This window comes from Megalops cyprinoides, chromosome 4, assembly GCF_013368585.1.
Source record: "Megalops cyprinoides isolate fMegCyp1 chromosome 4, fMegCyp1.pri, whole genome shotgun sequence".
Classification (NCBI taxonomy): domain Eukaryota; kingdom Metazoa; phylum Chordata; class Actinopteri; order Elopiformes; family Megalopidae; genus Megalops; species Megalops cyprinoides.
Window position 1 is genome coordinate 39,400,812 of NC_050586.1, and position 15,997 is coordinate 39,416,808.

At 45.8% G+C, this 15,997-nt stretch overlaps 1 protein-coding gene across 4 annotated transcripts in view; it reads left to right on the top strand.

Moving 5' to 3' along the window:
- sema6a (sema domain, transmembrane domain (TM), and cytoplasmic domain, (semaphorin) 6A) overlaps nt 1-15,997 on the top strand; it is a 79,044-nt gene that overhangs the window by 32,570 nt on the left and 30,477 nt on the right. For all 4 annotated transcript variants that reach the window (XM_036526032.1, XM_036526034.1, XM_036526033.1 and 1 more), the window contains exons 3-7: nt 4,850-4,993; nt 5,768-5,885; nt 11,944-12,004; nt 12,544-12,606; nt 13,847-13,948. In XM_036526032.1, coding sequence (XP_036381925.1) covers nt 4,894-4,993; nt 5,768-5,885; nt 11,944-12,004; nt 12,544-12,606; nt 13,847-13,948 — 444 coding nt within the window. In that variant the 5' untranslated portion in view covers nt 4,850-4,893. The remainder of the gene's footprint in view (nt 1-4,849; nt 4,994-5,767; nt 5,886-11,943; nt 12,005-12,543; nt 12,607-13,846; nt 13,949-15,997) is intronic.

A 15,997-nucleotide genomic window follows, 5' to 3' on the forward strand; every position in this document is an offset into this window, starting at 1 on the left:
AGTGAAACAGATTAATACAATTTTCAAACAAACGCTTTATGAAATGGTAAATGATTCCAGTCCTACATAATCTTTAATAACATGTCTCAGCTTGTGTTGTTTTCCTGTCAGAATTGCCTTCAGTTTAATTCAGTGTTTACTTGTGCCATCCCAGTTGATTGACAGGTGTGGAAAAGGTCCTGTTATTTAAATGCATAACCTCATTCTCTTTGGGGGTCACGTTCTTTTTAAGAGCCCACCAGGGGGGTTTGAGGGCGGGTTCTCATAATTTCCCAGTCAATGCCTCTAGGAAACAGCCCCATAGCACCATTGAATTCATTTTGTTATTCAGTAAGGAGGGTGAGACTGCTTGAGAAATGAGACTGGGTTATTGGACGTTGTTTTTTTTTTTTTTTTTTTGAGGATGACGTGCAATGTAGACGGTGCGCTGACAGTAATTGGCTCTGTATTATCTTGCGTTTGTGTTGGTTTTTGTTTACCTTGGCGTCGCTCTTGTGGAAAACGCCCCGACGTTTCCCGCTTGCACCCTGGACGCTCGTGTCAGGAAACGTGTTCCGCTGCTCGCACGGTAATTTAAGAGCGATGGTCGTCCGGGTTCAGACGTTTGGCCACCCGTGGATGTTCGTCACATCCACATCCTTACCTACTGATTCGATGTCGGAAACCTTGTAAAGCCAGCGGATAATTTAGTTGGGCCTCATAAAGCCAGTGCTTGGCTCCTTTTGATTAAATTTTGCCAGTAAATGCACAGATACACTGTCTTTTGCTCTTCGTGTTTGCATGACCTAGACAGCGTCCTTTCAGATGGTAAGGAATAATTGTGAAAATATAGAAAATAGGCCAAAACATGTCATATTAGCATACCTAGTAAGTAATTACATTGACTGAAGACAATTAGAGTTGCAGTAAAACTCCTCTGTTATGGCTCTGCTAATTAACCCATTGCTTGCTTGTATAACCTCCAGCCTATTTTTGTTGAAAGAAATATTGGACACTTATACTTCATTTTTTTTCTAAATTACCACCTTTTACCACAAACACGTATCGTGTGTTCAAGAGGGGAGCAACTATAAACTTCAGTGAATTCAGGGATATGAATTTCATGCACATAACAGATTTATCACTTGCTGTGAAGTGTTATCACACATTGTTTAATATGGTCTTCATTTTGGAGAAGAGCAAAGATGTCCATAGTATCCTATTATGCAAACAAAGTTAATGATGCTCTATTAGCAGCTAGCTTTGATTACCAAGAGGAAATGACCTCAAAACAAAGAGTGGGGCATCGGTGTAGAGCTCCCTCTGTGGCGAGGCAGTCTAGTAGCATGTAATTTAACAAACTGATGCAGCAACAGGGGGAAAAAGGACACATATTTCAGTGGAGTTAGTCAGGTAATTGCTATCAATGAATTAATTTGGCCTGAACTAGCTAGGCACTCAGCCTGCAACTCATGGTGAGTGTGAACACTGCAAGCATTTGGGCCACTGAACAGGCCATTTGTTTGAAGTTAGGGTGTCTAAACCAAGTACGCCTCAGCGGTCTTTCACCTTTGATTTGGACCGCCCAATCTCCTGCCCGTGAGTCCCAGCTCTGGACTCCAGTCGTTGCTTCACACTGCGCCCGCGGTCATTAGTACGTGCCCGCGTTCGCACCTCTGCGAGGGGCATGTGTCCAGCCCTGACACTGAGATGTGAGGTTATTCGCCCAGGCCGCAGGAGATGGAGTAAATTACAGGCCTGCCAGTCACCCAGTGCGGTGTTTACCGACCGAATCCTCGCCGCCGGACAACAAGCAGTTAAATGCTCCTATGACAGAGGCACCCTGAGTCCGTAGTTATTTAATTAAACGTCTGCCTTCTCCCTCATTGCCTGACGAGATGGATGGGGTAGGGTACACGGATAAATTATTCCCTGTGTAATGATATACAGCACCCTAGGACTCACAAACTCGCTGTGCAAAAGAACCTGTGCCAGAGGAATATTTTTTTTCCCCCTCAAAGCACTCCGCTTACAGTTAACCGCATTGATGAAATACTCTGCTCTATTTTTGCATTCCATTTCCCTAAATGCCTTTAGATAACATGTTGATGCAGCAGAGCAAATAATGTAATTACAATGGTAATGTGTTTATCGATAAGGCTGATGCCGCCTGTTCTGTTCGGTGGCTCTCTATCACAGCGTAAACTCGTAATAGCCCTGTGGTTTTACAGAGGAAGTACAGTCATTCACAGCTATGGGGCTGAGAGAGTTTCCTTGGCTGTGGTTGTTTCCTTTTATTTTTAGTACCTGCTGTGGGTTCCCAGCCCGTATTTATACACGCAGTCCTTCGTTCATCATTTAAGACTTGCTTGTGTTAAGATGTGAACTAAACAGCCCTCCAGTCTCAATTTGTCCTTTTTTTTTTTGGACTTGGTTGTGGTGATTTTTTCAACAAATAACCAGGGGCGGCTGCCAGGCCTTCTCTTTTGGCTCAATGAAAAATAGTTCACACTGAATGTTTACATATGGTGAGTTATATATCCTTTTCCAGCAAAGGCGTACACTCTGACATTGTCCGCAATGAATATTGCAGGGGGACCCAGAGGAATGAAACAGTTAAGGGCCAAAGCTACTGTAAGTTCAGCTGGCGCCAGGTTTTTCAGGAGTTAGTCAAAAAGTGATCTCTATTTGTGACATTATGTCTCTTTAAAAAGTATTTTCAGCTGAGTCATGTGTTTCACTTGTGTTTAAAACGGCATCTGAAAAGATGTCTGGTTTTCATGCTCTGCTAAAGCTACACCCTCACTACTGGCCTCCCGCGCACTAGCTACTCCAAGCCACCAGGTCAATCCACAAACCTGAGGTGAAAATGAATTCAGTACTAGAAAAGTGTTTATCCTAACAGTCAGTGGAGGCATACTTGGAGAATTCGGGACAACCTGCAGGCCTGTTTTCATGAAGCAGTTATTTTCTGTAAATCGTTAGCATAAAATGTATCTTCAGTTCACAGAGTAGTTGCAATCGTAAGCCATTTTTCAGGAAACACAAAAGAAAATTTCAAAATGATATCCTGTTCTTCCATAGGCAGGGTTATTAACAGTTTTATTTATCATTGCCTGAAGGCGAAGTCAGCAAACAATCCTTTTGAGAGTGTTTTAGGTTTGACAAGCACACTTTAAGCACACCTAACGTCTCTTGGCATAATTTGATTCATATTTAATCTGGGAGACTATTAAATATATGTGGCACCACACTTCAACACATCCTAATGATTTATGGATTTAGATATTTATGATTTTTCGTGCAGTGCTCTATTTGTTAATTAATTTACATAGTTTTCATCTCATCTGTCTCAGTCCCCGCAGGCAAGTTATTAATGCCAGTTCAGGCTGTGTCTAGAGTTCTTACATTGTTCGCTGTGCATGAGAGGTACAGCACTACAACAACTCAGATGAAGGTTGAAGAACTATAGTTTTGGGGCAATGAGACTTTATTAACAAGTGTTGCTAGTGTTACACGCAGTACCATAGTTACCTGAATGAAGCCTTTTGCGCTCCATTTTGTATTCACCCTCAAGCCATCAGCCCCTTTTAGTCCATTTAATGTCAGCTGTTGTCCTTTGTTCCTTGGGAAGATCTGACAAGTCTTGTGCTTCGGCCAGATTGTCAGTCAATTACTGAGTGAATTTGCAGGCCAAAGATTCACCATAAATAACAGTGCTGTTTTATGGATGTTCTCAATGCCTTGCAAAAAATCCTACAGTACACCAAAAAGCGAACACATTGACAGGTTCTGGCCTGAACGCAGTGTGCTCTTTACAAACTTGCAAACAAATAGACACTATAAGCACAATAACTACAATTAAGAAAGGAAGCCATTGCCCATGTGTAACCGCATAGCTGTGACATAGAAAATAAATTTGAAAAGATCAGGTTTTTTTTTTAACAATGTAGCCACTAAATCAAGTGTGGTAGTGCCTCTCCATTCATCTCCCTGTTATTTTATTCCAGAGTGGATCTGTGTGCTTAAAACACAGAGTAAGTGTAGGAATTGTCAGACTCCGATCAAGGTCGTTTCCTGGGTTTTTATTTGTGTGCTCCATGCTGTTAAGTGAATCTTGCAGTGAATAGTGTTTTCATTCCGTCCCTGAATGAGATTCACGGGTGTATGGAAAGACCCCTCCCCCCCCCCGCACATACCCCTTCCTCTCAGACATACAATGTGGAGGTGGCTCACGACCGTAGCAGGGGGAAAAACAACTTCTGTAAAACCAAGAGAGATTTAAATTAAATTCCCCAACTGTCTACCATCTACCGTCTGGCCAAGGAAGAGAAAAAAAACTTTGAATTAAATGATCATACTTGATTAAATTACGACCCCAACAATGGCGCGCCATGATTTATGGAGGTAATTTGTTGCCACAACGCGAAAAGAAACATTCCAAAGAATGAAAACATCGGCGTGGTCATGTGCTGCCATAAATCTGGTCAGCAGAGCTGCTCGGGGCTTTTAGTCCCTGATAATTATGTAAAGAAAAGTGCTTCCCTTTTAATTCCACCTTTAACGCTGGGCCCGGCCACGTAAGCTTCGCAGGCAGGTCGGTCCGCTGGCAGAGACTCAGGCCGCTGAAATAAGCACTCCCCGCGCTCCCTCGCCAGCGGTAGGTTAATCGCGACAGGTCCGGCTCAAACCCTGCCATCGATCTATGACGCATATCGGCGCGCTAATCCAATTAATTTGTGTGCATCACAGAGCTCTGCTGTCACTGCGGGCGAGTACCTGCGGACCCCGTCCCTGCGAAGCAAAGAAGAACATGTTTCACAAAAAAAAAAAAAAGCTGAAATGTTTTTGTTTCATCCGCTCCCCACAGGGTGAAGTAAAGAAGTAATCAAGGACCGAAACGGCAGTGCTACAATGAGGTCTGAGGCCTTGCTGCTGTATTTCACACTGTTGCAGCTCGCCGGGGCCGGCTTCCCAGAAGACTCGGAGCCAATCAGTATTTCACATGGCAACTGTGAGTACCCTGAGCTGCTGCGAACAGGCTCCACAGCTCCCGGTGTCTCTCTCTCCCTCTGTGCTGCTGGAATCAAAAATGTGATTCGGTGCCCAGGGAAAGAGAGGGAGGGCGGGGGGGAAAAAAAAAACAGTGAACTTATAGCAGTCTTTGAAACTGAAGTTTTTCCACATCAAAGGATAATTCTTTATTTTCCTTTTGGTGCTTAAGTGCTTTGCGAGGTAGTTTACTCCACATAACAAAGGGAAGGCAGAGCTCTACTCTTTTAGCACGGTCTGATATTGCTGACAGGAGCCACTGCTTGAAGTGCAATCACCTTGCCCTGACCCATTTCCTTTCAAGGCTTTATAGCACAGGCGCAGTACTTTACTGCAAATAGAGTCCTACCTATTCTGACATCAGATGTGTTACTAAGGGAGGAGTCCAGTCTAACCACATCGAATGGCACTTTTACTTCCCTTTAAGGAATTTCATTTATGTCAGTATTCCTTCTTGCAAAAATTAGCTAATATATTTTGTAACTGCCAAACTTGTGTTAATGCGCAAGAGTCAAGAAACAATATGAGCGTGTGAATTCCTTATTCCAATTTGAGCACAAGTGATAGTAGCTGTTAATAGTTAGCTGTGGTTAGACTGAATGCAGTGCAAAAGTCAGCAGTCCATCCCCATTATATGTGCAGTGCACACTGGAAAAAAATGGAGCGACTGTTGCATTAAATGTGCACAGAGGGAAGCCTACATAGCTCTGTGTGAGAACTTGCTTCTTCCCTGCAGATACAAAGCAGTACCCAGCTTTTGTTGGACACAAGCCTGGAAGGAACAATACTCAGCGGCACAAGCTGGACATCCAGCTGATCGTGATCATGAACCGGACCCTCTACATCGCCGCCAGGTCAGCCCTCTTCCTGTTTTTCGCGCCCCTCCCTGATTTCCTGCAGCCCTCCCTCGCCCATCTCCGTTTAAACCTCGCCGCTTGCAAGCACTTCGCCAGAATCCCTTCGCGAGGAAGGGGGCCTATTTTTGTTCCGTTGAAAATGGCTTTCATCCAGTAAATGTTTTAATGCTCAAAGAAAATGCAAAAAAAAAAGAAAAAAATGGAACGTGACTGGTTCATTCAGAAGGGCCCTTGCATGTTTCATTGTGCGTGAGTTGTTCTAAATTAAAAACTTCCATTTCTCAGCTGACTGTTGCTAATGTGTGCTCTGTGATTTAGTAACGCGAGCATGTAGTGGTTGGCAACAGCACTCCACCTGCGGTACCGAATGTATGACTTTTAGAGGCAGCATTAGGAGAGGGAGGCCAGTCTCATTGCGAGGTAGATCACAGCACAGTTGTTACTTTGGGCTGCTAAAAGACTGCCAGTATCTGTTAAGGAAGTCCATCCAAGACTGTGCATTTTAAATAGAAAGTCTTTATTTAAACAGACTGTTCCTGCTGACATTTTTCCTCGCTTTAAGGAGAGGGTCTGGGCCAGCTCTCTTACAATATTTATCACATGCAAGGAGTAGTGAGTCTGCAGTTCCATTTTGTTTTTGTTTTTTTTTTTTTCAGTGAGATGCTTTTATCTTAACAGTACTGCGCAGTGATAGCGTGGTTGCAAGATAAGGACCATGTTTCTTTTCTCCTCAAGTTAACACAGGAGTCTGATTAATGCTTTGTGGGAGGGTGCTTTTCCGTAAGCAAGCAGGATCACAGTCACACGCAATGGACCGTACTCTGATTCGTGAGATAGGTCCTCGCTTTTGGCCCGTGGTCAGAATCAGGGCATGCGGAGCTGTGAGTATTTCTCTGGTGCTCCTCTTGCCCATCTGTGATTTAACCAGCCTTTGATGGTAACACTGCTCTGTGAGACATTTGATCCCCGATAGCAGCTAAATTGGTTCAATAGTGCAAAGGACTACAAAACACTTTGTTGTACCGACCATTTGCCACTATCGAACGAGGGTTACAGTAGGAGGACGTTTCGACAGGAATTGACGTTCGCTGGAGGACGATCGCGGAGTCTGCATAATCAGCGTCTGTGGGGGACTGCTAATTTAATCAGTGTTTTATTAAAATGTAACACTCTTCTAGAGACTTGGAGAGCCGTCTCCAACAGATCTGGTTATTGGTATAATTCTGTCAGTTTTATTGGCTAAAATCTAGCAGGCCTGTTAAGACATCCCAATAAACAAATGTAATGGATGTGAACACAACAACATAGGCCTGCGAATGTCGCTGACAGTGAGAGCATTGACACACATAAAAAAGTCCTCCGTCGGTGGTGTTTCGCTCAAGGTCTTGGCTGAATGTATGTAAGTTTGAAGCAGCTGGCGCCGGTTGAGTGCTTTCGTGTTCCTTTAGTTTCTGAAAATTGGCTTCCAATGCAACGCCATCTCGGGCCGCCTCGGAGTGCTTCAGAATATCTGGCTGTTCAATAGAAGCAGTTCCATTGCTCTTTTCCTTTGCCTGCTGAGCATACCTCGGGTGGATGCTATTTGAGTTTGGAAGTCACAGCGCTATTTTGATTTTAGTATACATCTGTTCTTTGGGTGGTTAAAGGAAAATCTCTATGGGAGCAAATTGCCCTTTGCCGTGATTTTTTTTTTTATGATTTTTTTTTTGCAATGGCCAGAGGTAATTGCGGCAGTTTTCAAATTGGAGCTGCCGAAGCAGACAGGAATTTTGTCCCTGCTGGGTGGGGGCAGGGTGCTGTTGACCTACCGAGAAACTGGTCAGTGATTGGTGGACACCCTGTGAATAGGGAGCAAGGAACCCAGATGGACGTGACTTGCAATTGGGTGTGTGATGAGGTACCATGTGTGAGGACAAATATCCACTCGTGGAGCATCAGCTGAGAGCTTGGACCCGCAGATGGTCACTGCAGGCAAATTCCAACTGCAAATACGGTTGGAGCTGATTTTCTGAATGGCAGCAATCCCTCTGGCTCATGTGTTTTGCCCTGAAGATTATTCCACAAGCTCTATTAACAGTAGGACACACACACATCCACTGATAACACTGTAAATAGACCAAATTGGCTGTATTTTGTAGAAAAAAAAGAAGATAATCATAGTTATTGGCAACGGTGGAACCTCAACAGATGCAGTAAATGAGTCTTTGTGTGAGACGGCAATTACATGCAAATATTGAAATATTAATGAGGTCATAATCTTTTGTCACTTGTAGCTTCTGTTAACCGGATTCAGAACATACACAGAGCTGGGACTGTTATGCTGTGATAAAATACTGGGTTTCTGTTAGCCTTCCATGGTATTCTCTTACTCTGAATAATCAGTAACCTCATTCTTTACTCAGAGTTTACATAGGCTTTACACAGGTGCTTTTACAGCTTGCCTCTGCTTCCTCTTGTTACTCATTGACCCAGCTTCTAATAACTTGCATTTGTTACAGTCCTTACGTCAATTTTTTTATCAAGGTTTTAAGAACAATAGACAAGTGCAAATTAAATTTTTTGACAGTTTTTTGCAACTGCTAAAACGCACATTTTGAAACCATTAGCACATTTTTTCAGACCACTTAACACGTGACCTTGGCAAAAAAAAAAAGTGAAAGCATTTTACATTGAATTCAGCATGCAAAATTAACATTGCGGAGTGCACAGTCGAGTCCCTGTAGAAGTCCTCAGACGAACGTGAGTGTAAGTGCTCGCCCAATCCGCTCCCTCGACTGGAGTCGTGACCTTTGGTTTCTCTGCCAGGCTGTGGCAGCTGAGGGAGCTCTGAAGGAGACCCCAGGGATGCCCGTGGCCGTGTTCGCTGTAGTCGGTGCGTGCAGAGTTTCGGAGCAGTGCGCCTCGCTGCCCGCGATGATAGCGTCTCCGAGAGCAGCTCCCCGTGTTTACCGCCGCTGGCGAGGGCAGAGCCCCTGACCGGTGGCGTCGCCGACACCGGGGCTTAGTGGAGCTAAGCCTCTTCCCGGTGTCTGCCCGCTGAGAGTTCAGCCCGCGACTGCCAGCTCGCCGGTCGGTAGGGGCCAGCGGGTACTGCCAGGTCACGCCGCATAGAGGGCATTGTCGGCATTCCCTGCCCGGGCCCCGGCTCGCCATGGCAACGGCACCCACCCCCTCATTCCCGCCCTTGATTGAGGGTGGGAATCGGGAAACAGTAAGATTAGAAGAGGCCCCCCCGCAGATTGTAACTGTCCCGAAAACCCAGGGCCGCCCTGGACCATGCGGGCGGCCTGGATCCGTTGCGGTTATTGTGTCGGAATCAAATCCCGCTAAAGCTCGCTAATGACGCGGATTACACTTCCTGCGTCTCTCAACAGCAGTCGCTAATGTCGCCCACTGTAGTGTCATGCCTTCATAAAATGCAAATGGGACGTTGTGCTGGAGTTGGCCCAAAAGGAAGAGGAGAAACACTGTAAGCAGGGCTCTTATCAATGCATTCTTCACATGGTATTCTAATGTAGCAGTGGTGCCCACTTGGTCTCACACAATAGTGTGCAAGTGTGAGTGTGTGTGTGTGTGTGTGTGTGTGTGTGTGTGTATCTGTCTGTGAGAGTGCATGTGGTCTGCATATGTGTATGTATAAAGGTGTGTTGCTTCAAGGCAAACAATGTACAATGCCCCTTCCATACATGATCCAGTTATGAGGGTGGAACATGGAAGGGGAGGGGGGGGGGGGGTATGCCCCATTAAGAGGCAGTAGGTGTGGGATGCATACTAATGACATCTCGCTTTCTGCTGTTCGAGTGAGAGATTGTTTTACAAAAGGCCACCAGATGGACCGCGCTGGCCTGTGGTCACCCCCAGAAGAAATGGGGTGTTATGAAAACGACATTCTTCAGCACAAAGGCTTTCTGTTTGTGCGCTTGATGTCCAAGCCTTCTTTCGCTCCTTCCCACTGGAGCCCACACCAAGCTGACATCTATAGAGCAGCACAGCCATTTACATAGTCTTTTTGAAATACGCTGCTTGTCACAGTGTCAAAAATGTTAAACTTGTTTCTTGAGCACATTGATCTGCAGTAAACGTGTTTTTAAATGTTGACTTTCTAATTAATTTGATTGAGGCTTATAACCTTCAAAGCATTAGATGGTGCAAGTGCAAAATACAAGTAGCTTGATACAAAACTACAATTCCCACAGTGCAACTGATCCTCCTAAATATAGTGAAAATCCATTCATTATCTATATGTGTTGGGATGCATTTGGATTTAAGCAAATGGATCAATGCCTCTTTTCCTTCACTGTGTGACAGTGCATGTGGGTTGTCAATGCACTGTTTTGTGAGGTTTGGTCAAAGGCTCTATCTTTTAGAGCATTGCCGAGAGGGGGAACTATTTTGGAAACATTAAAAGGCTCGGCAACAGCTCGAGTGGGTCCTTTTTCTGCGGGGAGGGGCCGGGGACCGGGGCCAGCGGGAAACAAGCAGAGACTTGCGCGGCGGCGGCCACAGGTGCAGACAGTGTTTGACTTGTTGTGTTTGCACAGTGACAGCTCCAGCATTGTGCCGCCAGGATGTTTGGATGACGCGCCTCCCCGGCTGTGCGTTATCTTCGGCCTGTCTCCACGGAGGCCGGGCGCACCGATCGGCGGGGGGATGGGGTTGTGCTGTGAACATGAGGGGGGGGGGGGGGGACGCCCCATTGTCATGTTTGCTTTAAGAATACTCTAGGCCGAGCCTCCGCCGGACCGCCACTCGTGGTCAGCGCTCACCGTTTTTGATGCACATAAAATGGAGCCTCCGATCTTTGTGGCGGCGCGCTGAGAGTTCCCTGTGGCAAGTGATAAGGAATGCAGCATGCTGGGAGGATAAATAAGGATGGAGGAACCCAAAGGGGTTCGTGGACAGCACAGCGCACTTCAAAAGGCAGGGAAGGCAACGCCAAAGGAGAGCGCGCTATGGTCCCAATCCGGCCTAACCTCAATGCGCGCAATAGCACTACATTTTTTCAAGTGTTACTTTTTTTTAGTTTTACAGTATTTTTACACTAATTTGTGTGAATTTGTGGATTTTGTGCTTGTGTAGAAAAAAGCAACGCCCACTCGAAGTTGTTACTCAAAGCAGAGGTTAAAAGCCCGTCGCAGTTGGATCGAATAAAGCCCCATCCATTTCCAGAGGAGTTTCATCTCCAGCTGCACTTATCACGAAAGCCGACAGGGTGTCTTTCAAAGACAAGCGTCTCAGCCAGGCCTGTAATCTCAAATTCTTTCAAAATGAATTATTCTCTGCTCGGCCCAAAGCTCCGATAACATAATCTAGAAGTGCTGTACTCCGTAGGAGACACTAGACTAGAGCCTGAGGAAACCTGCATGGAGCAAGTTCGTTCCAGAATCGTTGCTCTTCCAGACTTTATTAAATTTGGTTAATGAGAGTGCGAGTCTCTCTGCAGGTTGCAAGACATAATTAAAGTAAAGTCTGCAAGAGGTTAGTAGCACACTCTGTGATTAAAAACACATTTGCAAGTAATCTGAAACAAATTATACCATTTACAGGGTTCTGCCCAAAGTCTCCTTTTTCTCCTCAATCAAATGCTTTCTGCACGTGCCGGCTTTGTATGAAAAAAAAACATACTCCTCAATTGTCAATGGACCTCAGAAAAAGACATTTAACCCCTGAGTTTATGTTTTCCACATGTTGGTTTATATAGTAGTAGGAAACCTGTATTTCCAGCGAAACACAGAAGTTCTGTCTGGGCTTTAATGACTGTTAGTATAAATTTCCTGTGGGTGAACACTATGCTTAATTGACCTGAACAGCACTGAGTGACTTGGCTCTCTCCCCCTCCTGCAAACCTTTCCTGGGAACAAAGGGACCTTTGTCTCTCTGGCGGCACTCAAAACCTTTGTTGGCTGTTTCTGTCTGAGGGAGCAGATAGTCCCATTGTATATTGTTGCTCTCTCTGTGTTGCATTTTAAAAAACGTGATAGCCAAGCACCATTTGAAGCAATAAAACGTCGCAAACCTTAAAACTGTACGTGTTTCCTTTTATGCTCTCTTTCAGGGACCACATATATGCTGTGGACATGGACACTGCGTACACGGAGGAGATCTTTTTCAGCAAGGTGAGCACCGGGGATGCGTCCAGCTTCCTTTGTCCCCACGGCTGTCCGCGCATTCTGATTACCTGGCTGGCGCGGGAACCTGAGCGGGGGCCGGGCACGAGAACCTGAAACGCCCTGACCCCACGCTTAAGCACATTATCCAACCCGGAATCAAACGCCATGCGTCATCCCTGCTGGGCTGGCGGGGGCCAAGAGTAACCAGAGATTTATGCACCTGTGTAACTGCCCCCGAGCCTCGGCTTTCACCTTGCGCTCCAATCAGGAAAAGGGAGACTGATTTATGTGATAAGGGGGAGATTGATCCCCCAGACAGCAGTCGGCCCTTTGCTTTAATCAGAAGACAGTCTTTTTGAGTGCGCTTTAAAGATCACTGGGTGCGGAGGCAGCTCGGAGCTATAGCTCACAGATCAACAGGGCATGGGGAACGGTGCTGTAATCTCATGAAATGGGCTGCATTTTTCAACATGGCTTCCCTGGAGAAATCTCACAGTGAAAGTCAGGCAGATCACAATCGATTTGTTTTTTTCTTCCCCCCGCAGAAGCTAACGTGGAAGTCCAGGCAGGCGGATGTGGACACCTGCAGAATGAAAGGGAAGCACAAGGTATTTCAATGACCTCAGTTTACATAAACCCTGTATGTCATGACCGTGCACATCATGACCATGCACATCATGACCATGTGGGTTTATACACTCCATGGGTGCTGAACGTGGAGCGCTTCACTTTTCTGAAACACTGGAAGACACCCACTCTTTTGGAAAATAGGAATCGTATCATCTTTGACCTGTGACATATGTTACAGATAAGATTGTATTACATTACAGTACATTAGCAGATGGTCTTAGTGTAAGATGGCTTCCAGAAATTTTGGGAATGGCAAACATACATGATATAATACAGAAAAGCTAACGTCAGTATTAGTCGGTGGTTGTCCTCACACACATATATATTTGTGACCCATTCACACAAAAGCGGTGATAAATGTGCTTCAATTGAAACAGAAGGCTCGGCTCTCCAGGATTGCCTTATTTTTTCTGACAGGTGATTTTTTTCTGACACACTTACGACCAAGAAACCATAAGGAAAGCGTGACATCTGAAAAATGAGACAGCCAAGAAAACAAAGTTTTGGTTCCCTTTTCTTGGACATCACTGTAAAGGCTCCTTAGATACAGGCATTTAGAGTAACACCATAACAAAGATTTGAAGCTTGGCACAGTGAATATCATGGTTTTGCTTATGTAAGATTACATACAACTGCTTTAAAATGTACTTATGATATGATGTCTGCAAGCTTTTCCAGAAAGTGTACAAGGAGAGACGATAACTGCAAATCATTTAGACAGCCAAATACTGCCTTTTGCACATGCCCCCTTATTTTTTGTACAATGTGAATGAAAATATTTGAGTAATAATAAGGGTAACACGTCAATATAAATATCACATTGATCATACCATTAGCATCATACTATCATCATTTGTTATCAGTAAGCAGTGATGGTGGTGGAAAACGTAAGACCTCCTATTGCGTTGTCTAAGATTGATAATAAATAAGAGTTTGTAGATATATACCTTTTAGCCTCTACTTGTTGGTATGAAAAGGACTTACACATTAATAAATGATCATGCAATACAGGCTTTCCTAGCTTGGAGGAACCTTTTTTCCTATACCAAAAAGCATTGCTCTTTGGTTGAAACAAGTATATGTGTTATGAATGCCTTTGTGAGAAAGTGTAGAAAGTTTCCTAATTGTTTGCTTTTGGATGTGCTCACCAGCACAGGTTGGTTTAAATGACACACTTACCTGCGGATCAGTCACAACATGTTTTGTTTCCCCTTCAAGGATGAATGTCACAATTTCATCAAGGTCCTCCTGCAGCAGAACAATGACACCTTGTTTGTGTGCGGAACGAACGCGTTCAACCCCTCATGTCGAACGTACAAGGTATGCCCCCCCCCCCTTTTGTTTTTTTCCAGTAATCCTGAGCTGACCTCACATGCTTAGAGTATGCACGGTATTTATAATACAAACAAATGCGCAAAAGGTTTTTACATCTGGAGGAAAGAGCCGAGAGAGAGCGGGTACGCTTCTGAAATGTGCAGTACAAGCACCCAAAAACTGATGGATTCCTCTGATGATCATATGAATGTGTTTTCATTTGCAGATGTGGTTAGAAGCTGTTGATTTAAAAGCCAAGTAATTCAAACAGTCATGAAGGCGAAGCGCAACCCTTGAGAAATGAATCCATAATTCAATAAGAATGCCAGCTCCGTTATCACTCCGCATTTTTTTTTTTGGCGCGTGCGTTACGAATCCTCTGGGTTTGGATGGAGTTCTTACAGCTTGCAAGAAATTTTTATCGTCTTGCTTAAAAAGTGTCTGTACTTTGCTCTTGGGTGGATATGCTTATAGGCAGCAACAAGGGAAATAAAAAAAGATCTTCATTAAGAGGATGCGGGACTTGCGAGCATCAGGGTGCTAGAGGATTCAGAAGCTCCATATGGCAGTCTGTGGAATATGCCGCTGTGTAGAGAAATATCTATGGTTGATAACCAGATGACGATCAAATGCGCGAGCATGCGAAACTCTTGAACTGCTAAAAGATTGGGGAAAGCAGGTGGGGGGTGGGGGGGGCTGGGTGCGGAGATCTCTCCCACATCAGCACTGGTGCGAGTCTGGGGAGCGTATGGTAGGACACGGGGGAAAGGAACAGCTTGTTTCACAATGAGACTCCTCTGCTGATACTGTTAGACTGTCATCGTCATTATTGCTTTCGGGTTGTCTGTGAACGGCTGGGGTTTGAGCGTTCGAGCAGAGGCACGGTGTAATTACTGGCATTGTAAAGTTGGTAAGTGCTGCCCGACGGCGAGGAGGTGAAGTGCATTGGCGGTGCCTTTGGCAGCCGTCGTCCCCCCACCCCCCAAACCCCCGAAGGCCTTTGAAAGCCCCTGGGTGTAGCGGCTCTGCGCTGGCGCCGTGAGAGAGAAAGCGCATGTGCGCGGCCACCTTGGCTGCATTCTGCCTTTCCATCTCCCTGGTGTGACAAGCTTGAAAGGAGCTTCTGTTTCAGGGCCAAACTCATCCCACATTAATCAGAGCCATTGGGGGGGGGGGGGGTTGGGAAGGGGAGGGGGGCCCTGTACAAATGTTCCTGTCGACAGCGTCTACCCCCCCGTACACACACACACACACACACACACACACACCGTAGCACCCTCCCTCGGGCCCATCTGCAGCCAGCTCCTGTGTCGGCGCCGACACCAGCGCTCCCGACCCGCTCAGACAGACACCTTGCCAGCCCTGGCCCAGTCCCTGAGCAGAGCGGGCCTCATGTAATAAGGCCTCCCTCAGCTGCCTGATATACGGCCGGTGTGGATTACATCACCTGTTGCCAGGCGGAGCGTAGGGTGGGGGGGCGGGGAGCACTGCTGAGCGGCGCAGGTGATTCGGATTGGCCGTACATCCCTGCTTAATTACAGTGGAGTCGCTGCCTGACTGAAATGCAGAGGGCGTGGCGTGGCAAAACCAGCGTGCAACCCACAGTTATATTACCCAGAATGCCAAGAAGCAAGGGTGAGGACTCCCTCGCACCTTTGGCTGCAGGACAGTGGCCTGATTTTTTTTCCGCCAACCAATGCGCTCAAAAACAAACACTCTCTGCCTGTATATTTGCGGAATCATTGCTGTTTATTTGAGATGGCTTACATTAGCGGAGACACGTACGTGTGGGCTGAGGCCTACCCCGGTTCCTCTCCGTTTTTCTTATTTTAAATAAAGTTTCGTCTTGAGAAAAAAAAGGAGAACACAATAGGAGCAGTGTTCCTTTCTCTCCTTGCTGTTTGATACTAGGTCGACCTCGTATATCTCCCCCCGATTGTCTGGGAGAGTCTCTTCCTCCTATTCAGGGGGCAGGAATAGATCACTGACAGTGAGCCAAACCCACCGAGCACAGAGTTCATTGCCACGGTGAGGCCAGAAGAAACAGGGGGCCTC